The sequence below is a fragment of the Bombina bombina genome, chromosome 1 (assembly GCF_027579735.1).
Source record: "Bombina bombina isolate aBomBom1 chromosome 1, aBomBom1.pri, whole genome shotgun sequence".
Classification (NCBI taxonomy): Eukaryota; Metazoa; Chordata; class Amphibia; order Anura; family Bombinatoridae; genus Bombina; species Bombina bombina.
Window position 1 is genome coordinate 1367799569 of NC_069499.1, and position 25000 is coordinate 1367824568.

General features: G+C 40.5%; 1 protein-coding gene across 6 annotated transcripts in view; it reads left to right on the forward strand.

Annotated features, from left to right (window-relative positions):
- The window catches only part of CRTC2 (CREB regulated transcription coactivator 2), a 377120-nt gene that overhangs the window by 83179 nt on the left and 268941 nt on the right, over positions 1-25000 (forward strand). For all 6 annotated transcript variants that reach the window (XM_053704097.1, XM_053704106.1, XM_053704133.1 and 3 more), the window contains one exon: positions 10225-10325. In XM_053704097.1, coding sequence (XP_053560072.1) covers positions 10225-10325 — 101 coding nt within the window. The remainder of the gene's footprint in view (positions 1-10224; positions 10326-25000) is intronic.

The following is a 25000-nucleotide window of genomic DNA, read 5'->3' on the forward strand; positions in this document are numbered from 1 at the left end:
CCAATCAAACAATATAACCTCTGTGGCTTACATCAACCATCAGGGGGGAACGAGAAGCTCCCTATCAATGAGGGAAGTATCTCGGATTTTGAAGTGGGCGGAGGCCCACAACGGTCAGCGATCCACATTCCGACAGGTGGGAAACGCCGGAGATAGATCTCATGGCATCCCTTCTTAACACCAAGCTACCCAGATATGGTTTGAGGTCCAGGGATCCTCAGGCAGAGCTAATAGATGTATTAGCGGTGCCTTGGAGGTTCAATCTAATTTCTCTTTTCCTGCCATTACCACTCCTTTCTTGAGTGGTGGCTCGAATCATACAGGAACAGGCGTCAGTGATACGGATTGCGCCATTGTGGTCGTGAAGGATATGGTTTGCGGATCTAGTGAGGATGTCATCATCTCCTTCTTGGAGGTTACCTTGTCACAGGGATCTGCTGGAACAAGGCCCCTTTCGTGGAGATTGAACGCTTAGTTTTAGCCAAGAGAGGGTTTTCTGAGAGTGTTATTGATACTCTCATTCAAGCTCGTAAGCCGGTTACTCATCGCATCTATCATAAGGTGTGGAGGACCTACTTATTCTGGTGTGAAGAATGTGGTTTGTCCTGGCACAAATTAAAGGTTCAAAGTGTGCAAACGACCAAACGATCAATGAGGAGCACCAGGCAAATTTTCCATAAAAGAAAACTTAACTTTTATTCAGCACGTTGGCTTTCTTTAAAACTGGTTAGTTCAAACAACATATGACAGACAGTGCAGCATTCTCTTGCTTACGCGTTTCGGCGATAGCCGTAATCATAGCTTGAGAAATTTACAAACATGAAACACTTTTAAAATACCCACCACAATTTGATTTGTTGTAAAAACTGTGCTGCTGACTCTCTGATTGGATGTTGCGTCTATGACTAAAACCTCCTTAGTTTCATGAACAGGTGTGCTGTTAACCCTGGGGGTGCAAAGATACTTTATAATTGTCTGCGACTTTTGTATAATTTTGCAATGAAATGTTATGCATTACTTGTATCCTTTGATATGGTACTCATAGAGCTTACAAATTACTGCTGACTGATTTTAAATTAAATGATACATTAACAAGATTGTCATTGTATGATAGTGAACTTTTACATGGTAACATTAAAATGTAAACTACACTTGATTCCTATTTTTGTGCAGTCTTTGTTCGCCTTCAAATTGAATCTACTGTAGTTGTGACAAAATGTTATATACCGATCCTGTTACACTCCTTAGTGAATAACTTAGTAACGGAGCTTGTAAATACAATGTTAAAACATAACGATAGGAAAGGTGGTCTATGGCTATGCAGTAACTTAGCAACTCTCTATCTCAGTCAGAAGGTAATGTACTATTATGTTTAATTAGCTATAAACATTCAGTTTAGATGCTACTTATAATAGTTCTTTACTTTATATTTTATATACTTTGACTGCATTGATACTTTCAATAGATACAAAAACTTGACCATATTCTTGTGCTACTGCTCTCGATTCGTCACAACCTGCATTGCATAGAAAATAATTCTACACTTTATTTAATCAATTTAAAAGGAATCTGTGTATCCTTTCAAAATATTCTTTTTAACCTTTAGTGACATTAAATGCTTAAAATTCCAGAAACCAATACAACTCAGTTGAATTTGTCATTCATTAACCTGTCTATGTTCTCTATTCTATCTTTTTTTGATGAAAAAAGTTTTTGGTCTATTGTGGTATTAAATGTTGGCTCATGCATTCATACCACATTTCAACATTTTACCAAAAATACACAAAGGTATAGAAAATATGACAGGCAAGACCCATCATTAGTGGAATAGGTTCATTAAATGAACACTTATCTCAATGGTTAGATGGGATACTACAACCAATAGTAACCAAATTAAGTAGCTATCTGCGTGATACCAAACAATTGCTGAAAGAATTGGAAGATCTAAAATGGGATCAAAATTACAGTTTACTTACTATTGATGTACAAGCACTTTACTCATCAATTCCACACAGTATGGGTTTAAAAGCTATAAAAAATGTATAAGCAGAATAGCTGGACATGATCAAAACTTTTGCAAATACATTTCTGAAGTTACAAAATACTTGCTAACACACAATTATTTTACATTTGAGGGGGTCTTTTACCTTCAGAGATGTGGGACAGCTATGGGGGCCAAGTTTGCCCCCTCCTATGCCAACCTTTTCATGGGTTGGTGGTAGCTGTCCCGCATCTATGGATGTCAAGACCCCCTCAAAACCAAAATAATATATTATAGACACTTCATAGATGATCTCATATGTATTTGGGACGGTGAAGCAGACAGTGCCAAAATATTTGTTTCGGTATTGAACACTAACGACGTAGGTATACAATTTACCTTTGAGTGGGCAAAGAGTGAGATTCATAACTTAGATGTGCAGTTGATGGGTAAAGTGGAAGCAAGTGTGGAGACAGAAGTTTATGTCAAACCAATTGCTGGTAACACCTTACTGCATGCGAAAAGCAATCATCCCAAAAGAGTGTTTGGCTCAGTAGCCAAAGGACAATTCACCAGACTAAAGAGAAATTGTAGTACAGATGTATTATTTGATAAACATGCTCAGATTCTAACAAACAAGCTAAAAGCTAGAGGTTACTCAAATAGTTTAGTAAAAAACACTAAGAATGTAGTGTCAAAAATAAAAAGAGATGCCTTACTCAAAGACAAAGTAAATGACAAGCAAAGTTGTAAGGATGAAAGAGTTACTTTTGTTACTCAGTACAGCAACCAGTACCATCAGATTTGTAACATCATACAGAAACATCTACCTATGTTGCAAGCGGATGACAAATTAACCAGTATAGTGAAACAAGGTTGCAGGTTCTCTTTTAAGAAGGGTATGTCTTTAGGGAACAAGATGGCAACAACCTGTTTAAAAAAACAGAGGTAAATAAAAGTTCATGGCTTACAGTAACAGGCACTTTTCACTGTAGTAATAACACTTGTAAGGTGTGCAAATTTCTCCAACCAGGAAACCAATTTAGATGTTCAGTCACAGGACAAACATTTAGTCATAAAATGTGCTTAAACTGTAGAGAGAGCAGTGTGGTATATTTACTTACATGCATACGATGTGACCTGCAATATGTGGGACTCACGACAAGAGAAGTACGTGAAAGAATAAGGGAGCATGTTTCAAGTATCAAGAAGGGTACACTAACCACACCCTTGATACAACATTTCAAAAATGAACATCAAAGTGATCCGATTTCTCTTAAATGGACAATCATAGAGAAACCTAGGAAAGGAAAGTCAAACACAGAAAATAACCTTGCATTGAGAGAGGTATTCTGGATACATAAGTTAAAAACCAGAATACCTCTAAGTTTGAACACTGAGTATGATTTAATACATTTTTGGCAGTAATAAACCATACTTAGTTATTGAGTGTAAACTTAGTGATAAATGTAATGAAATTATAATAGTTTCATCAATTAATTAATAGTGAATAAACCCAAACATTTTTTGAATAAAAACTATTGGTGAATTAGTGAGAAGTACAGATAAGATATCCTAGTTTAAGACAAGCTAGAGAAAGAGAACCAAATCACTTAATCACATATATCACATGTGCCAAATAATTATATTATATATATATATCTGCATGAGCTAACATTTAATACCACAATAGACCAAAAACTTTTTTCATCAACAAAAGATAGAATAGAGAACATAGACAGGTTAAAGGGACACTGCACCCAAAAAAATTCTTTCGTGATTCAGATTGAGCATGAAATTTTAAGCATTTTTGGTGAACAACCTGGGTTGTCCTTGCTGATTGGTGGATAAATTCATTCACCAATAAAAAAGTGCTGTCCAGAGTACTGAAACAAAAAAAAGCTTAAATGCCTTCTTTTTCAAATAATGATATCAAGAGAACAAAGAAAAATTGATAATAGGAGTAAATTAGAAAGTTGCTTAAAATTGCATGCTCTTTCTGAATTACAAAAGACAAAATTTGGGTACAGTGTCCCTTTAATGAACGACAAATTCAACTGAGTTGTATTGGTTTCTGGAATTTTAAGCATTTAATGTTACTAAAGGTTAAAAAGAATATTTTGAAAGGATACATAGATTCCTTTTAAATTGATTAAATAAAGTGTAGAATTAATCTTCTATGCAATGCAGGTTGTGACGAATAGAGAGCAGTAGCACAAGAATATGGTCAAGTTTTTGTATCTATTGAAAGTATCAATGCAGTCACAGTATATAAAATATAAAGTAAACTATTATACGTAGCATCTAAACTGAATGTTTATAGCTAATTAAACAAAATAGTACATTATCTTCTGACTGAGATAGAGTTGCTAAGCTACTGCATAGACCACCTTTCCTATCGTTATGTCTTAACATTGTATTTACAAGCTCCGTTACTAAGTTATTCACTAAGGAGTATAACAGGATCGGTATATAACATTTTGTCACAACTACAGTAGATTCAATTTGAAGGTGAACAAAGACTGCACAAAAATAGGAAAAAAGAAAAAAAAAAACATATGGCAGTATGGTGATAAAGTGCGCCAAAAAAGGTTCCAGTGAAGGCTTATTGAAAGATCAAACAAATTGATCTAGGCTCTATAGTGAAGCAGTGCAGAACTGGAAACGAATATAAAAAATTGTAATATATGTCACACAGTGTGACAAGATTTCAATATAAAAAATGTGTGGTGTGTGATAGTGAATAAAATTCTTGTGCATAAAAAATGGTGTAACCAATAAAAATAGTGACAATAATTATAAATTGTAATAAGTGGTGACGATACCATTCAAATGCATAAACAATAAAATGACAACAATTTGTAAAAAATGCTTATCGTGCAAAAAAAGTCCCTAGAGGTGCTGATGGGTGATAACTCAGGCCGTCAGTGTCTCTGAGGATTATATGGAATTTTTTGTCGCAATGATGGTGTTAAAGTGCAGCAGGCAGCTGGTCTTGGAACTGTCTGATCAAAACAGGATATCTAGAAATTGAACAAAAGAAGACAGCGCCTCATAGTGCAAGTAAGTTCCGGAAAGATGGGGTCACAATAGGAGACAACAAATGTAGATATACTCACAAGAGCATTGGCACTCTTATATAAAGAAGTGCTAATGGGCAGGCTGACGTTTTTTCAGCAGTCAGTACGCTGTAAGCAGGTGGTATCCGAACTTCCAAGGATGCAGCTGTGGGCTCTCCTCCACAGATTGAAAATGGATCTCTGGGGCCGTGCTGTGTGGAAAACAAGCAGCTTTTCCCTGCGTGCAACAAACACTTAGAGCTAGTGTTCAGGATAATCACTCCACGGTAAAATAGAGGAGGTTGACCCTGTCTTAACAGTAACCAAATGGCTTGGCAAAGTAATAAGAAGCCGGAAAGAATCGGGCTTAGATAAAAAAAAAAAAAAAAGGATAAGAACAATTTATTGCATGAGCTTTAAACGCGTTTCTCGGCCACAAGCTCCTGGCAGTTTCATCAAGTAAAAAAAAATAGGAACCAAGTGTAGTTTACATTATAATGTTACCATGTAAAAGTTCACTATCATACAATGACAATCTTGTTAAAATTTGGCCAATGTTGAATGTATCATTTAATTTAAAATCAGTCAGCGGTAATTTGTAAGCGCTATGAGTAACATATCAAAGGATACAAGTAATGTATAACATTTCATTGTAAAATTATATAAAAGTCACAGACAATTATAAAGTATCTTTGCACCCCCAGGGTTAACAGCACACCTGTTCATGAAACTAAGAAGGAGGTTTTAGTCTTAGACGCAATATCCAATCAGAGAGTCAGCAGCACAGTTTTTACAACCAATCAAATTGTGGTGGGTATTTAAAAAGTGTTTCATGTTTGTAAATTTCTTAAGCTTTGATTACGGCTATCGCCGAAACGCGTAAGCAAGAGAATGCTGCACTATCTGTCATGTTTGAACTAACCAGTTTTAAAGAAAGCCAACATGCTGAATAAAAGTTGTTTTATTTTATAGTAAATTTGCCTGGTGCTCCTCATTGATAGTTTGGTCGTTTGCACACTTTGAGCCAGTGGGGAAGGAGGAGTGAGCACAGGAAACGAAAGACACAAGAGTCAGACCCTGGGTGAAAAAAAGGGGAGAAGTTGCGGTAAGCACTGTAATACATGCAGCAACGGATCGAGAAGGGGAAGCTGGAGCAGTCAAAGCCGTTATTAAAGTGATCAAGGAGGCTAGCGTGACTAAAGAAAAGTCCATTTATATCTGAAGTACACTAATCGGAATTACCGAAGAGGCTCCTGTGGACCGACACACACAGACGGGACGCTTAACTACAGCTCCTTTTCCGCGGAGAGCGGGTAAGACATAATTCAAGTTAACCAAACCGCATAAAATAACTGCTGCACATAAATTACAACAAGTTTGGGCTGAGATATTGCCTACATTGGAGACCGAGGCAGGTCTAATAGGAGGGTGCTAGAAATACCGGCGGAAATTTCCCTACCACAGGTTATCTTTGAAGTTTAAGCGATTAACCCTTAGTGCTTGGACTTTGTCTGTATATACAAAGTAAAGGTTGCCAGGATTCTTTCTTTTCTCCAGGATAGACTGGAGAAGGGCCTCTCAGCTTGTTCCTTGAAGGGACAGATTTTGGCCCTGTCTGTTTTTACTGCACAAGAGGCTCGCTAAGCTTCCCGGATGTGCAGTCTTTGTTAAGGTTCTGACTAGGATCAGATCCGTGTTTAGATCTAATGCTCCCCCTTGGAGTTTAAATCTTGTTCTAAAGTTTTGCAATGAGCCTATGATCCTATGCATAAGGTTGACATTTAAGTTGTTTGCACGCAGACTGTATTAAAGGACCAGTCAGCACAGTAGATTTGCATAATCAATAAATGCAAGATAACATTTACTTCACATGAGTAGTAGATTTTTTTCTGACAATTTTAAAAGTTATGTCTTTTTCCGCTCCCCCTGTACCAAGTGACAGCCATCAGCCATTCACAAATGCATACACGTACCATGTGACAGCCATCAGCCATACACACTTATTCTTGCACATGCTCAGTAGGAGCTGGTGACTAAAAACGTTTAAATATAAAAAGACTGTGCACATTTAGTTAATGGAAGTAAATTGGTAAGTTGTTTAAAATGGCATGCTCTATCTGAATTATGAAGGTTTCATTTTTTTTTTTTTTTTTTAGCCCGCGTTACATCACCGGCTTACAAAAAATCCTTTAATAAAAAGGGGTGTTCTTTGCCTTCTTCTAGTAGAGATTCTATGAAGGTTTAATTTTGATTGAGTGTCCCTTTAAGAAGGAAAACATAAATTATGCTTACCAGATAACTTCCTTTCCTTCCGTACAGGGAGAGTCCACAGCTCCTGCCCGTGTTCTCCGATGGGCGGCCCTAAATTTTAATTTATTCTTCTTGCACCTTTTTCACCCTGATATTTCTCCTACTGTTCCTTGTTCTCTCTGCAGAATAACTGGGGTTATGAGGAAGTGGAGGAGATATTTAAGCCTTTTGGCTGGGGTGTCTTTGCTTCCTCCTGGTGGCCAGGTTCAGTATTTCCACAAGTAAGGAATGCAGCTGTGGACTCTCCCTGTACAGAAGGAAAGGAAATGATCTGGTAAGCATAATTTATGATTTTTATTTGGGAGAAATTTTGTCAGTGGTTTATAGAATGGGTAAAAATAACATTTTTGTTTTAAACACATAACTAAAACCAGAGAAACTGATAATATTGCAGCAGTTTCTTTATATATATATATATATTAATTATGGCAATAGGAAGCACTAAATAGATGTTACATGCTATGATGTTGCTCATGGTATGGTGTGACTGGCACCTGTTTTGCAGAATTTGTGTGTGTAATAGATGTACAATTGTGCACTGCTGCTTTCTCTTGCTTTTTTGACCCCTGCTCAATGTGAGCTTTGCTTTCCTGTTGCAGATGCTGGTAGAATTGCATATAGTTATGCTTGTTACAATGGCAGCAGTGTTTGTGGCTCCTACTTCAGAGTTGTCAGGATAGTATCAGTCCTTCTCCTTCCATGGGACCTTGATTCACTTTTACTGCCGTGTTTGTTTCTGCCCTAAAATTGTGATTGAGTTTGAGATTTTATATAGTGTGTGTGTGTGTGTATGTGCGTGTGTATGTTTGTGTGTGTGTGTGTATGTATGTGCGTGTGTATGTTTGTGTGTGTGCGTGTGTATGTATGTGCGTGTGTATGTTTGTGTGTGTGTGTATGTATGTGCGTGTGTTTGTGTGTGTGTGTGTATGTATGTGCGTGTGTATGTTTGTGTGTGTGTGTGTATGTATGTGCGTGTGTATGTTTGTGTGTGTGCGTGTGTATGTATGTGCGTGTGTATGTTTGTGTGTGTGTGTATGTATGTGCGTGTGTATGTTTGTGTGTGTGTGTATGTATGTGCGTGTGTGTGTATGTATGTGCGTGTGTATGTTTGTGTGTGTGCGTGTGTATGTATGTGCGTGTGTATGTTTGTGTGTGTGTGTATGTATGTGCGTGTGTATGTTTGTGTGTGTGTGTGTATGTATGTGCGTGTGTATGTTTGTGTGTGTGCTTGTGTATGTATGTGCGTGTGTATGTTTGTGTGTGTGTGTATGTATGTGCGTGTGTATGTTTGTGTGTGTGTGTGTATGTTTGTGTGTGTGTGTGTATGTATGTGCGTGTGTATGTTTGTGTGTGTGTATGTGTGTGTGTGTATATGTCCAAGGATATGTGTTTTTTTACTATTTGTATTAAAGATATTTCTAAATTTTTATCTTGAAATTGGCTTAGACTCCTAACTGTCCAGTAAACATAGTTGGATTTAAGCAAACTATTGCACAGTTAATTATTAAGATTAAGACCGAATCATCTAAGCTGCATTCATAACCTTCTGATCATGGTGAATTATTAAAATGTTTTTACGAGTCTTCATCTCTTTACAAAATTGATTAATATTCCACCATGGAATTATTTTTCTCTACTTTAAATTTTGTCAGTGGACCAAAGAATAATTAAAACTCATAAAGCTAATTTCTGTTTGAGATAAGTGATAATTCTTCTAGGATTCATTTATTTTGCCTAAGCAGCTAATTAAATCTGTCTTCCAATGGATAAAAAAGAAAGAGAACCTTAAAGTAAGTTTTCAGGCAGCCCTAAGCAAGGGGAAGAAACAGACAACATATCTCCATTTATGCAAAATATTTTAAGCATTGTCAGTTATTTAAAGGCCCCATAATCATGAGGGGAATCTCAAGGTTATGTAAGGATATAAGAATTTTGTAAGATTTATTTATTTTGTGGCCACAAGCTATTCAACTAAATAGGTGGGATCACGTAACGTAACGTAACGTAAAAAAAAGCATAGTAAAGTTTAAATGGATATGAAACCCAAAAATGTTCTTTTGTGATTCAGACAGAGCATAACATTTTAAAAAAAGTTTCCAATTTACTGCGGTTATAAACGTTGCTTAGTTCCCATGGTAGTTTGTGTTGAAAAGATACTTAGATAGGCCTCTGGAGCACTACATGGCATGAAATAGTACTGCTATTTAGTGCTCTTGCAAATGGATAACATTCTTGCAAAACTACTGCCATATATTGCTCCAGAAATGGACCTGCTCCTAAGCATACAGTAAGTACACATTCCTTAGCTTATGTCCCTGCTTTTTAACAAAAGATACCAAGAGAACGAAGAAGAAAAATGTTTAATAGAAGTTAATTAGAAAGTTGTTTAAAATCGCATACTCTACCTATTTCATGAAAGAAAACATTTGGGTTTCATATTCCTTTAAATTAAACTCGGATTACTGTTGACATTACAAGTTTGTCAGATATACTCCAAATGCTTTTGATTTTTTTCCCAGAATAAAACTGCATTTTGCTGTATGAGTGTTTTGGCTATAATTTTTATGCTTTTCCCCTTTGCTGTTATTCTTGGGAATGACATGTAATGCTTTCATACTGACTAGGAACATGAAAAGTATCATGGCAGTTTTGTTTTCTTGGTTATTACAAATGATAGACTTATATAGTTTCTCAAGCTCAGTAGGTATTTGATATTAGTAAAAGTGAAGGCGAGGTCCTTTTAAGGCAGAAGAAGCTTTTAATAGTGTCCTATATGCTTGATGGGAGGAGCTACCTCAAACAGTGCTGCCATTTATTATAGCCAGGGAATACATACACAGTAAAGTGGATAACATATGCTTTTTTTCTTAATAGAACAAACTCTGACTCTGCCTTGCACACTAGCGTGATGAACCCCACTTCACAGCACGCATATGCAGATCAGTCGCAGGGGCTCTCGTCTGGCCATAGGAGTGGTGAGTTGAAAACAAGTTTCTTTTTCTTTTATATTATATTTCTTTCCTAAGACATGGAGAGTCCACAACGTCATTCCAATTACTTGTGGGATATTCACTCTTTGCCAGCAGGAGGAGGCAAAGAGCACCCCAACAGAGCTATTAAGTGTCACTTCCCTTACCCATATCCCCCAGTCATTCTCTTTGCCTCTGTCAATGGAGGATGTGAAGTTCGGTGTCTGAAGATATTTATTCCTTTTTCAGGTACTTTTCCATGCAAGCAAGGATTTGGGTTTAGCTGTCTCCACGTCAATCTCTTGAGTAAGAGTAGTGGTGACTTTTTTCAGTTAGAAAGTGGTGAGGTGGTTCTTTCTTTGTTTCCTAACGTATTTGCTGCCCTAGTTATAGAAAGCCAGAGTTGTTTAATCTGTTCTTTCTTTTTCTACAGGTCTCTGTAAGGAGTATGTGTCCTTTCACGCCTTGTGAGCTGTCTTCCTGCCCGACAGCTGGATTAGCAAGTAAGTGTTTTTGTCTTCTAGGTCTTGGAGACTTGCACTTGAAGATTTTTCTGCAGTATTTCTTTGGGACATGTGTTAGACAGGATTTACTGGGGCAGTGTGCAGGCACTTATTGTATGTGGGAGACTAAAGGGTTAATCTTCCCTTACGGTTTATGGTACATTTTACTCTGTGGCTAATAACATATATTTTTAAGCTGAGACTTATGTTACGTTTTATTTTTTATTGGGGATTTGTAGATATTGGGCTCTTCAGTTACAGACTAAGTCAGCATGAATCTCTGGTCTTACACAGCAGTTTTCTAAGAAACACATGCTTTTAGCTTGCTGCACAGTTTTTTTTCTGCCGGTCATGTGACTTCCTGCTCATACGCTTGAGACTCAGAGCGGAGCGCCGTCATTACTGCGTCAGCTTCTTCTGTTACGGCTCGTTTGACGATCTGTGGGACAGTTTCATGACAGTCTGAACTTCTTCATTCTTTGAAGGGTCAGGTAGGGCATTTCAAACGGTCTGAGGTGTAGAGGCGCCTTTTTTGTTTCTCTTGTTTTAAGGGATTATTCTGAGTGTGTGTACGCTCTGAGGGAATATATTTAAAGTGACAGTGTCATTTTCAAGGTTTGTGTCTTTCCAATAATTTTTGGGAATTATTTCAGCTATGGACATGGAACAGGAGTCTGTTTCTATGGATAGATGTTTATTGTGTCTAGAGGCCTACATAGTTTTGCCTATGCAATTTTGTTCCTCATGTTTAGAAAATACATTGAAATGCAAAGATAAATTACTTGTTTCTGAGCCTAATGTCTCTTAGGATGATGCTGTTCAGGCAGTGCCATAGCTTTTTCCTCTCACGTCCCAAGCCTCCATGGCTTCACATACAGTGCCTTGTAGTTCCTCTGGAGGAGTTTATTTGCCAATAGAATTTCCCGTTTAGATATCTTCTGCAGTATCTGTGGCTTTATCTGCTTTTCCCATGATGGGGAAGTGCAAGAGGAAATCTAGAGAGAGTAAGGTATCTGTCTCGTCTGCTGCTGCGAAGGTTGACCTCCCTCATAAGTCAGATGCGGAGGATACCTTGGTAGCTTCTGAGGGTGAAAACTCAGATTCGGATAGTATAAATCCTTTGACTGAATCTGAAGCAGTAAACTTCAGATTTAAGCTTGAACACCTTCGTTTACTGCTAAAGGAGGTATTGGCTACTTTGGACGACTCCGAATTTTCTGTCACTGTCAATCCTAAGAAATCTAGTAAGCTTAACAAATACTATGATGTTCCTTCCTCTGTCGAGGCGTTTCCTGTTTCAGACCATGTGTTGGAGATCATTGCACAGGAATAGGATAAGCCAGGGATACCTTTCTCTCCGTCTCCCATTTTTAAAAAGATGTTTCCTGTTGCTGACTCCATTCGAGACTCATGGCGCACGGTGCCTAAAGTAGAAGGGGCTATTTCTACTCTGGCTAAGAGAACCACGATCCCTATTGAGGATAGCTGTTTTTTTAAGGATCCCATGGACAGAAAGCTGGAGGCTTATTTATAGAAAATGTATGTTCATCAGGGTCTATAATGGCAACCTGCAGTTTGTATTGCCACAGTAGCAAGTGCAGCATCTTATTGGTGCGATGCCTTGTCTGAATTGATTTTAGAGGAAACTCCGTAGGAGGAGATCCAAGATAGGATTAAGGCTCTTAAGCTAGCCAATTCCTTTATCTCAGATGCTAACATGCAAGTCATTAGACTGGGAGCCAAAATGTCTGGTTTCACTGTTCTAGCCCGCAGGGCTCTGTGGCTAAAATCTTGGTCAGCTGATGTTACTTCCAAGTCCAAGCTCCTGCCGCTACCTTACAAGGTTAAGACCCTGTTTGGTTCTGGTCTGGCTGAGATAATTTCTGAAATTACAGGTGGAAAGGGGTCCTTTCTACCACAAGACAAAAAGAATAGACCTAAGGCACGTCAAAGTTTTCCTTCAAAGTTTTCGTCTAATTTTCGTTCCTTTCGTAACTTCAAAGGTCAAACGTCTTCCTCTCCCTCCTCCAAACAGGAGCAGTCCAGGTCCTCTTGGAGACACAATCAGGCTTGGAATAAGGGGAAGCAATCAAAAAAAGCCCTCATCTGAGACTTAGTCAACATGAAGTGTCTGCCCCAGGTCCGGGATTGGATCAAGTGGGGGGCAGACTTTCCTTGTTTCATCAAGCGTGGCTACGAGATGTCCCAGATCCTTGGGCTGTTGACATAGTGTCTCAGAGTTACAAAATAGAATTCAAATCTCGTCCTCCCAGGGGCAGATTTCTCCTCAAGGTTATATGCCGATCAGGTACAAAGAGAGGCGTACTTAAGCTGCGTTCAGGACCTCTCCTCCCTGGGAGTAATTGTTCCAGTAAGGGATCACGGTCTAGGTTTCTACTCAAATCTGTTTCTGGTTCCCAAAAAGAGGGAGCTTTTCGACCCATTTTAGACCTAAAGTGTCTCAACAAGTTTCTCAGTGTACCGTCCTTCAAAATGGAAACCATTCGGTCCATTCTTCCTTTGGTTCAAGACTGTCAGTTCATGACGACCATAGACCTGAAGGATGCGTATCTTCATGTTCCCATACACAGGGATCATCACTAGTTCCTGAGATTCGCTTTTCTAGACAAACACTTTCAATGTGTTGCTCTTCCGTTTATCCTTGCCACAACTCCCAGAATTTTCATAAAGGTTCTGGGGGCTCTCTTTGCAGTTATCAGGTCTTAGGGAATTGTGGTGGGGCCTTACCTGGATGACATATTGGTTCAGGTGCCATCTTTTCAAATAGCAAACTTTCATACAGAGATCTTGTTGTCTTTTCTACATCCCACGGATGGAAACTGAATCTGGAGAAGAGTTCCCTTGTTCTAGCTACAAGGGTGTGTTTCTTAGGGACCATCATAGATTCCCTATCTATGAAGATTTTTCTGACGGAGATCAGAAAATCCAAACTTCTCTTCTCTTGCCTCTCTCTACAGTATACTGTTCGCCATCAGTGGCTCAATGCATGGAGGTAATTGGTCTGATGGTTGCTTCCATGGACATCATTCCCTTTGCTCGATTTCCATTTGAGAGCTCTGCAATTATGCATGCTCAGACAATGGAACGGAGACCATTCGGATCTGTCTGAGGATAGATCTGAATCAGTTGACAAGAGACTCTCGTGTTGGATTTCTCAGGATCATCCGTCTCAGGGCACATGCTTCTGGAGACCCTCCTGGGTGATTGTGACCACGGACGCTAGCCTATGGACTTTGGAGGAGGCGTCTTTCCCCATAAACATCTTGGAGTTGAGAGCAATCTTCAATGCTCTGATAGCTTGGCCTCAGTTGTCCTTAGCCCGGTTTTTCAAATTCCAGTCGGACATCACCTCCTCAGTGGTTTTACATCAACCACCAGGGAGGAACTCTGAGTTCCTTGGCCATGAAGGTGGTGGCTCGGATTTTTCAGTGGGCGGAAGCTCACAATTTTCTTCTATCTGCTATCCATATTCCAGTGGTGGACAACTGGGAAGTAGATTTTCTGAGCAGACAAACCTTTCATCCAGGGAAATGGGCTCTCCATCCGGAGGTGTTCTCCAGGGTAACACTTGAGTGGGGGGTGTCAGAGTTGGAACGCAAAGCTTCCAAGGTACGGTTCAAGGTCAAGAGATCCTCAGGCCGCTCTGATAGATGCTCTGGCGATTCCTTGGGATTTCGGTCTAGCATACCTGTTTCCTCAGTTTGCGCTCCTTCCATGAGTCATTGCTCGTATCAAACAGGAGAGAGCGTCTGTTATTCTAATAGCTCGACCATGGCCTCGCAGGATCTGGTTTGCAGACCTAGTGAGGATGTCATATCTTCCTCCTTAGAGGTTACCTTTTGAGGAAGGACCTTCTAACTCAGGGTCCTTTCTTCCATCCAAATCTCGTTTCTCTGAAGCTGACTGCATGGAGATTGAACGCTTAGTTTTGGCTAAGTGTGGGTTTTCTGTAGGGTTGCACCAATACCATTTTTTTAAGACAGAGTACAAGTACCGATACTTGTTTTCAAATACTCGCAGATACCAATTACCGATACTTTTTTTTTAATGTCATGTGACAGTTTACCAAGCACAATACAGACTAATTATTTAAGATTCCATCTTTATAATTATGAAGGACTGTAGCTCAAAAGACATTATGAAATAATAAAACGGGTTTTATTTGTCACAAAGTTCACAGAACATGTTTAGAAATAAAAATATTACAATAAAATATATTAACAACAATAAATAACAAATATAAAATTGCAACCAACCAAAAGAAAATAGAACAGAATACTTTTTAATCATGGTGAACAACACTATGGGCTAGATTACATTTGACTGGTAAGCTTTACCAATGCTCTCATTACACGTCCTACTCCATTAAAGGCTATGGAGTTGGAAATGTGAGCAGAGCATTGGTAAAGCTTACCAATCAAATGTAATCTAAATCTAGTCCTATAATTGCAGGATGAGTGTTCATTGGGATTAGCTTAATTTTTCCTATGAGTACTCTTCCTGCAATTAGATAAGCTAAGATGTTTTGAACATAATTGTGCAAGATGAGAACTAGCAGTATAAAAGGCAATCTTGCAATTAGAATAATTTTTCAAAAGTTAGTGGCAAGTTCTTTTTAAGGAACAGAACAGAAGCATCTCTGCATGTTCAGCTATAAGTCTGTTTTTGCTATCAGTAAGGAGGTTCAACTTTCCACACTACTGCATGGGGCAGAAAGATATTTTTGGGCCATTTTAGCCAGAGCTGGAAATCAGTTTATTAACTGCCCAGTACTTCAGGGGTTTGTCTGAACGAGGTACAGTGATCTCTACTACAATAATACAAATAAGAGCAATTTGTATTAGCAGAACAGTAGTAAACAATTTTTAGTTTAGTCTCCACTCCAGCTTTAAATGAAATGGGAACATGCAGTTTTAAAAAAACACCACAAGATAGCATATGGGTAGTAAGTGGAGGTATCGGTTTAAGTATTGGTGCATTTGCACGAGTATAAGTACTCATGCAAGTACTTGGTATCGGTACCGATACCGATACTAGTGCAACCCTAGTTTTCTGTGTCAGTTATTGATACAATGCTTCAGGCTCGAAAGCCTGTTACTCGGAAAATTTACCATAAGGTATGGCGCAAATACCTATATTGGTGTGAATTGAAGGGCTTCTCTTGGAGTGGGGTTAGGATTCCTAGAATTTTGTCTCTTCTCCAGGAAGGTCTGGAGAAAGGGTTGTCAGTTCACTGAAAGGTCAGATTTCTGCATCATCTATTCTTTTATATAAGCGTCTGGCAGATGTGCCAGATGTTCAATCTTTTTGTCAGGCCCTGGTCAGAATCAGCCCTGTGTTTAAACCTGTTGCTCCTCCTTGGAGCCTTAACCTAGTTCTTTGAGTTTTGCAACAGGCTCCCTTTGAGCCTATGCATTCTGTAGATATTAATTTGTTATCTTGGAAAGTTTTGTTTCTTATTGCTGTTTTTCTTCTGCTCGCAGAGTTTCTGAACTCTAGGCTCTGCAGTGTGATTCGCCTTACCTTTTATATTTCATGCGGATAAGGCGGTCCTTCTTACTAAATTGGGGTTTCTCCCTAAGGTGGTTTCGAATAGATATATTAATCAGGAAATTGTTGTTCCTTCTCTTTCTCCTAATCCTCCTCCTCATAAGGAACGTCTGATGCATAACTTGGCTGTTTTGCGCACTCTTCTGCCCTGTTTGTTTCTCAGGAAAGCTTAAGAATCAGAAGGCCACCTCTACTTCTCTTTCCCTCTGGTTGAGAAGTATGATTCGTTTTGCATATGACACTGCTGGACAGCAGCCTCCTAATAGAATTATGGCTAATTCCACTAGGGCTGTCTCCTCTTCATGGGCTTTCAAAAATGAAGCTTCTGTGGAACAGATTTGCAAGGCGGCAACATGGTCCTCTCTGTGTATACTTTTTCCAAATTTGATACTTTTGCCTCGGCTGAGGCCTCTTTTGGGAGAAAAGTTCTTCAAGCGGTTGTGCCTTCTGTTTAAGTCTGTCTGTCTTGTTCTCCCTCCATGTTCATTCGGTGTCCTCTAGCTTGGGTATTGGTTCCCACTAGTAATTTGAATGATGTGGACTCTCCATATCTTTGGAAAGGAAATAAAATTTATGCTACCTGATGATAAATTTCTTTCTTTCTGGACATGGAAAGTCCACGACCCCACCCTGTTGATTAGACAGTATTTTTTGCTAAACCTCAGGCACCTCTACACCTTTATCTTCTTTTTCCATTTCCCTTCAGCTGAATGACTGGGGGTTATGGGTAAGGGAAGTGACACTTAACAGCTCTGCTGGGGTGCACTTTGCCGCCTCCTGCTGGCCAGGAGTGAATATCCCACAAGTAATTGGAATGATGTTGTGGACTCTCCATGTCCGGAAAGAAAGAAATGTATCAGGTAAGCATACATTTTATTTTTCATCAACCAAAGATAGGTGATGATTTGCAGAAATCATGGAGATATGACCCAAACAGTTACATTTTATTTTTGTTTCAATTGGCGACTTTACTGTACAGCTATTGCTAACTTAATTCATTTGGAGACTGTGAAAACATTGAATTACTATTGATTAATCTTTTGAATAATAGATATAGAGAAAGAAAGAGGAAAAAAAAACAAGTGGGGGGGGGGGGAATGAACATCAGCGCAATAATTTGTTTACTTAATATATAGGGGTTTTACCACCTTTGTGCAGCGTCTTATAGCCCAATAATTCTTTTCACAGAGAAAACTAGACTAAAGTACATCAGTGTAATCCTTCCTTTCAAAGTAATTTAAGCCCCGAAATGCCAGGCATTCCCTCTCTGAATAAGGAATATAACAACCCCAGACCCCTTTACTGGACCTCGTCAGTGATGTCCTCATAGTTTCCGCTTCTCTTCTTATGAAGACTAAATACATGCAGAAATAGAAGCGCACTCTCAGAAACGAACACTATCTCAATAAATGTGTTTGTTATGGGATGCTGAGTCTTTATCTCTATTCTATATGTAATCCCTCTAGCACTATTTTCCAAAAAACAGTACAAGGCTGCAAAAAAATGTACAACTTCAAGCACTCAAAATCCCTATTACAAATGATAGCACATTTAGAGCAAAGTGTAGCTTATTTGAGATTGGACAAAATAATGTAACTTTTAATTGGCAACTTTAAAATAAATGGTTGTGGGTTAAAAACACAAGGAATTTGTAACTAGAATTTGTAACTAGACCCTAATAAGTGTTCCACAAATCAAATACTGAAGATTGCACAGGTTATTTTTTTGTCTCCTGATTAAGAAAGCAAGGCAGGGTTAATGATACGCAAGTTGTCTCTTTAAATGGCCTAGGATGTCGATATTAATCCATAGTCATTGGGTAAATGCAACTGAAATTTAAAGTGACTAATCGTTACTGTGTGGGTAACCGGTGGTAAATATATTTAGTAGTTGCTCAGTAAGTCAGCGGCTTCATTCATTACTTGTGGGAAATAAGAACCTGGCCACCAGGAGGAGGCAAAGACACCCCAGCCAAAGGCTTTTATACCTCCCCCACTTCCCTCATCCCCCAGTCATTCTTTGCCTTTCGTCACAGGAGGTTGTCAGAGAAGTGTCGGAAGGTTCGGAGTAGTCTCTTATGGAGGGTAGTACTCTTGGCAATGGGACTGGAGTTTTAGGTAGTCTTGTCAGCCTCTCAGTGAGAGCTTGGGTGAAAGTTAGATTCCGGAGATGCAGGGAGAGTCTTTCTGCGAAACCATCCCGACTCATTTTAACAGCTCCATAAGCAATCAGCATTGACGAGTTTCCCTGCCTGCTTTCTACACTCAAGTCCATGTCAGGAGCGATGCTACTACACTGTCACACTTGAGAGGCCGTTTTCCTGTTCCACGGCATAGATTCTGGTAAGATTGTTTTATTTTTATACACATAATGTTAACGCAAAAGACAGGGTCACAGTGTGATACATTTTATCTTTATAGAATCAAGTGTTAATATCCCTGGTAGGGGGATTATTGAACAGGGGGGGTTTATACATAATATTGTTTATTGTGCCATTGGTGCGACGTGTGAGATGAGGCTCTGGTAATGGGTGGACTTAGTTTCACTTCCGGGAGTATTTGCCCGGCAGATTTGGTGCGTTTTCTCCCTAGTGCAGGGGTGGTCCTGCAAGGCATTCCTTATGATCGGGTGTGGCCTACTAGACTTCCTTGCTTGACCGGCGGTGCAGGAGACGTAACGCTTTCTGTGGTCCGGGTCATAGGAGGTGGTGAGTGCCCCGGCCATGGGAGGTTATAAGGGTGCCATTTTTTATATTTATAACTAGTTTGTCATAAAGTCGTAAGCTATGGAGGACTCTGACGCGTTATAGGGTACTCCCTCTTTAAGTTTAGTAATTGTGTTTTTTTTGTGAGGAAGTTCCGGTAGATCCGCCTGCTCAACTATGTTCCACATGCCTTGATAAAGTCACAACATCTAGAAAGAATAAGATGTCTAGTATTACTGAACCGTCCACCTCTGAGGGTTCCCCGTCCCGTGCGGTGCGTTCCCTACATTCATTTCCGAGTACACATGCAGCGCCCCCGGGCATGACTATTTCTCCTACAGGAGAGATCCGTTGGCTGTCAGATTTTGTGGGGCAACTGCCTGACTTTCGGTTTAGGATGGAAAATTTGTGCTTTTTGCTGAAGCAAGTGCTTGCTACCCTCGAGGTTCCGGAACCGAAGTCACCGGAGGAACCTTAGATTCCTAAGCTTGATTCCTAAGCTTGATAAAGTATGAGGACAGGGTGGTGCCTCAGACCTTCCCGGTTCCTGTTAAAATGGCTAACATTATTAAGAATGAATGGGAGAGATTAGGTTCTTCCTTTTCCCCTACTTCCTTTAAGAAGCTGTTCCCCATCCCGGACTCTCAGCTCGAGCTATAGGGGACTGTCTCTAAGGTGGATGGTGCTATCTCTACACTTGCGAAGCGGACAACGATTCCTCTTGAGGATAGTTCGTCGTTGAAAGAGCCCATGGATATAAAGTTAGAGAACATGTTAAGAAAAATGTTTCAACGTACTGTCTCCGGGCCAAGTAGGGGGCAGATTATCTCTCTTCTCAGAAGCCTGGTTGCAGGATGTTCAGGACCCTTGGGTTCTGGAGGTTCTCGCCCAAGGATCAGAATAGGGTTCAGATCTCATCCGCCCAGGGGCAGATTCCTCTTGTCAAACCTGTCTTCCAGACAAGAAAAGAGAGAGGCCTTTCTGGAATGTGTGAGGGATCTCTCTTCCCTCAGAGTAATTGTACCAGTACCCCCAGCAGAAAGGGGTCCAGGGTACTATTCAAATCTTTTTGTGGTCCCAAAGAAGGAGGGCACTTTCCGCTCGATTCTGGACCTAAAATGTTTAAACAAATTTCGGGCTGTTCCATCGTTCAAAATGGAAACAATCAGATCTATTCTGCCCCTAGTTCAAGAGGGTCAGTTCATGACGACAATAGACTTGAAGGATGCCTACCTTCATGTGCCAATCCACAGGGACCACTTCAGGTTCCTGAGATTTGCATTCCTGGACCAACATTTCAGTTTGTGGCCCTTCCCTTTGGTCTGGCGACAGCCCCGAGAGTCTTCACAAAGGTTCTGGGGGCGCTACTTGCAGTGGCCAGATCCAGAGGCATTGCGGTAGCACCCTATCTGGACGACATCTTAGTCCAGATGCCGTTGTTCAGTCTCGCAGAGGATAACTCGAGGGCTCTTCTTCTTTTGCTCCAATCCCACGGTTGGAAGATAAATTCAGGAAAGAGCTCCCTGATTCCCAGCAACAGGGTGGAGTTACTGGGAAAGATAATAGATTCTATATCCATGAGGTTTTTTTCTCACAGATCAGCGACGCAGGAAGATTGCGTCCACCTGTCTTGCCCTTCAGTCCTCCTCCAGTCCCTCGGTGGCTTAGAGTATGGAGGTGATCGGACTCATGGTGTCCAGCATCAATGTCATTCCATTCGCCAGGTTACACCTCATACCTCTTCAGTTATGCATGTTGAGACAGTGGAACGGCGATCATACAGACCTATCCCAACTGATTTCTTTTGACGAGGGAATCCCTCTCTTGGTGGATCCGTCCGGAACAACTGTCCCAAGGGACGTCCTTCCTGAGACCGTCCTGGGAGATTGGGACCACGGACGTGAGTTTGGCAGGATGGGGAGCTGTCTGTGGTGTCAGGATGGCACAGGGAAAATCTCGAAAGGAGTTTCTCCTTCCGATCAATATTCTGGAACTTCGAGCGATCTACAATGCTCTGAATGCCTGGCCTGTACTGGGATCGTTCAGCTTCATCTGATTCCAGACAGACAACATTACCTCAGTGGCTTACATCAACCACCAGGGCGGGACGAAAAGCTCTCTGGCAATGAGGGAGGCTTCTCGGATATTGGAATGGGCAGAGTCCCACAACTGCTCACTCTCAGCAATCCACATTCCGGTTGTGGACAACTGGGAAGCAGATTTCCTCCGCAGGCAATCCTTCCATCCGGGGAAATGGTCTCTCCATCCCGAGGTGTTTGTGGGGATTTTTCACAGATGGGGGACGCTGGAGATAGACCTCATGGCATCCAGACTCAATTGCAAGCTACCCAGATACTGGTCGCGGTCCAGGGATCCCCAGGCAGAGCTTATAGATGCCTTAGCGGTGCCTTGGGGGTTCACCCTAGTTTAAATTTTTCCACTGTTGCCACTTCTACCTCGTGTCGTGGCCCACATCAAGCAGGAGCAAACTTAGGCTATTCCGATTGCTCCGTCGTGGCCACGGAGGACGTGGTCTGCGGATCTGGTGGGGATGTCATCTTCTCCTCCATGGAGGTTACCCTGTCGCAGGGATCTGTTGGTACAGGGTCCCTTTCAACATCAAAATCTAGATTCTCTGAGGCTGAATGCGTGGAGATTGAACACTTATTTTTGGCCAAAGGAGGGTTTTCTGAGAGAGTGATTGATACTCATTCAGGCTAGGAAGCCGGTGACTCATCGCATTTATCATAAGATGTGGAGGACTTACTTATCCTGGTGTGAGAAGCATGGATATCCTTGGCACAAGATTAAAGTATCCAGGATTCTGTCCTTTCTCCAGGATGTTTGTGGTGTATGCAGGGAAGCACAAGGGGCAGAAAGCCTGTTCTACTTCTTTGTCTCTGTTTGTGGTGTATGCAGGGAAGCGCAAGGGGCAGAAAACCTGTTCTTCTACTTTGTCCTTTTGGTTGAGAAGCATGATTCGCTTAGCCTATGAGACAGCGGGACATAAGCCTCCTCAGAGGATCACGGCTTATTTGACTAGAGCTGTGGCTTCTTCTTGAGCCTTTAAGAATGAGGCCTCTATGGAGCAGATTTGTAAAGAGTCTACCTGGTCGTCCTTACATACCTTTACAAAGTTTTACAAATTTTTGCTTCGGCAGAAGCTGTTTTTGGGAGAGAGGTATTACAGGCTTTGGTGCCCTCAGATTAGGGTCCGCTTTTTCTTTTTTTTGCCCTCCTGTCTTTCATTGTGTCCTCTAGAGCTTAGGTATTTGTTCCCACAAGTAATGAATGAATGAAGCCGTGGACTTTCCTCCCCTTTAGATGGGAAAACATAAATTATGCTTACCTGATAATTTTATTTCCATCGAGGGGAGGAGAGTCTACGGCTCCCGCCCGTTGCTCCAGTGGGCAGGCCTAAATTTAATTTTTGTTCTTCTGGCACCATTTATACCCTGATATTTCTCCTACTGTTCCTTGTTCTCTCGGCAGAATAACTGGGGGATGAGGGAAGTGGGGGAGGTATTTAAGCCTTTGGCTGTGGTGTCTTTACCTCCTCCTGGTGGCCAGGTTCTTATTTCCCACAAGTAATGGGTACACTTATTTGTAATGGGTACACTTGTTGCCAACAGTTTAGACATTAGAGGGACAGTCAACCCAAAAATTGCTGTAACTTATTTAGATAAGTTAATTAACAATCTTTACAGTAAACTGTAGCACAATTTTCATCTAAATAAACTTTGGCAGAAAATAAACGTACTGATCTCATCTTGCCGTTTTGAAATGGCCGCCTGACCCCTCCTTCTCTGACGTCTCCCAAAAGCTCTCACTAGTTCAGGATCCTTTTCTCTAGTCTCTAGTCCCCGCGCGCTCCTGTGTCTATTCTGTTCAGTGAGACACATGCTGTTACACGCAGTGTCCGGGTAGGGGGGGACGTCAGTGGATGGATGGATATCAGTGCACACAACTGTATAAAAGGGGTGAATGTATGTGTGTTCAACTGTATACTAGGAATGGACTGCAGTGTACACAACTAAGGGGTCGATAATGGTATATATGAATGGATGGTAACTGTATATATGAATGATACTGCCAAGGTGCCAACTGTATATATGGAGCTTTTATACCACAGGGCCTCTGACACCCCGGTGCCTGTCAGGTTTACAGCAGTTATGGAATATAGGTCTAAATCATCTACGTAAAATGCTGAAAAACTAGCTGTGAGAATCTGCCAGCACCCGGTGTATGTGGGATGGCTTAGAACGAGTTTGTTATGTAAATAGTGTTAGTGCAGACAGAACGTTCTGCTGATAGAAAGTGAGGGGAGATAGTGTGAGGGGGGGGGGTCCCACATACACCGGGTGCTGGCCGATTCTCACAGCTAGTGCTCTGTGATCTTCGCTCTGTGTGCTCTAATCTCAGCGGGAGTCCCCAGGCAAAATAAACTTTTAGCTGTTATAAAAAAAAAAATTGTATTCACATGTAATAAAGTCCTTGGTAGTATCATGTGGAGGGTATAATAATGCAGAACCTGTGGATACCATAATACTACATGATACGTGAAGAGAAGTAAGTTTCTCAGTTCTTTTTGCTGAAACCTGATTTTTTTTCTTTCTAATGTATTTTTCAGCATTTTACGTAGATGATTTAGACCTATATTCCATAACTGCTGTAAACCTGACAGGCACTGGGGTATCAGAGGCCCTGTGGTATAAAAGCTCCATATATACAGTTGGCAGTATCATTCATATATACAGTTACCATCCATTCATATATACTGTTATCGATTCCTTAGTTGTGTATACTGCAGTCCATTCCTAGTATACAGTTGAACACACATACATTCACCCCTTTTTATACAGTTGTGTGCACTGACATCCATCCCTGTTATAGTAGTATACATGTGCAGTGTAATGATTACGTGTAATCGGTACTACATAGCCGTGTATATGTACCAGCTAGACTGTGATTTGACAGAAGCTATTAGTGTGATACTTATGTATAACTGTGAGTGTGGTACTAATAACTATGTGTATGTGCCAATCTGATAACGATTTAGCTAACATTACAACATATGTGCACTCGGCACACAACCGATCATATTCAACCTAGAAAGACTCTGTTAGAGTGACACTTATGTGTAACTGTATAAGTGATACCATATAACCATGTATATGTGCTAGTTGGACAGTGATTTTGCTGACATATTTGTACTTGGCACACAACAGGTTATATCCAGCTTAGACTGAAGCTGTTCGGGGGACACATACGATTTATGTGTGTACACAAACAAGAGGTCTTATAATTGAAATTCACAATCCCTATCAAAACTGATATGCGCTTCCCCAGTAAGTTTGAAGCACGCCTATAAGCGCCTAGAATAAAATAAATAAAATAAGTGTCACTCTAACAGAAAGACTCCGTTAGAGTGACACTTACTTTATTTTTTTTATTCTAGGTGCTTATAGGCGTGCTTCAAACTTACCGTTGACTGTCCCTTTAATGGCTGTATGTTGAGTTATTTTGAGGGAACAGCAAATTTACACTGTTATACAGGCTGTACACTCACTACTTTACATTGTAGCAAAGTGTAATTTCTTCAGTGTTGTCACATGAAAAGATATAATAAAATACAGGTGGCCCTCGGTTTACGCCGGTTCAATTTGTGCGGTTTCAGAATAACCTTTTTTTCAGTCATGTGACTGCTATTGAAAAGCTTTGGAAAGCAAAGTGCACTAATTAAAATAGCCAGTAAGTGGAGCTGTCCGCTTGTTTTGCAGCAAAGTTATGCAACTTAACAGCCTGAAATTGATCTGTGTACACAGAGCAGACATTAGCTATCGAGCAGCAAGTTTTAGCAGCCACTTCCCTATTATCTTCCTGTCCAGCTGCTTGAGGTGAGG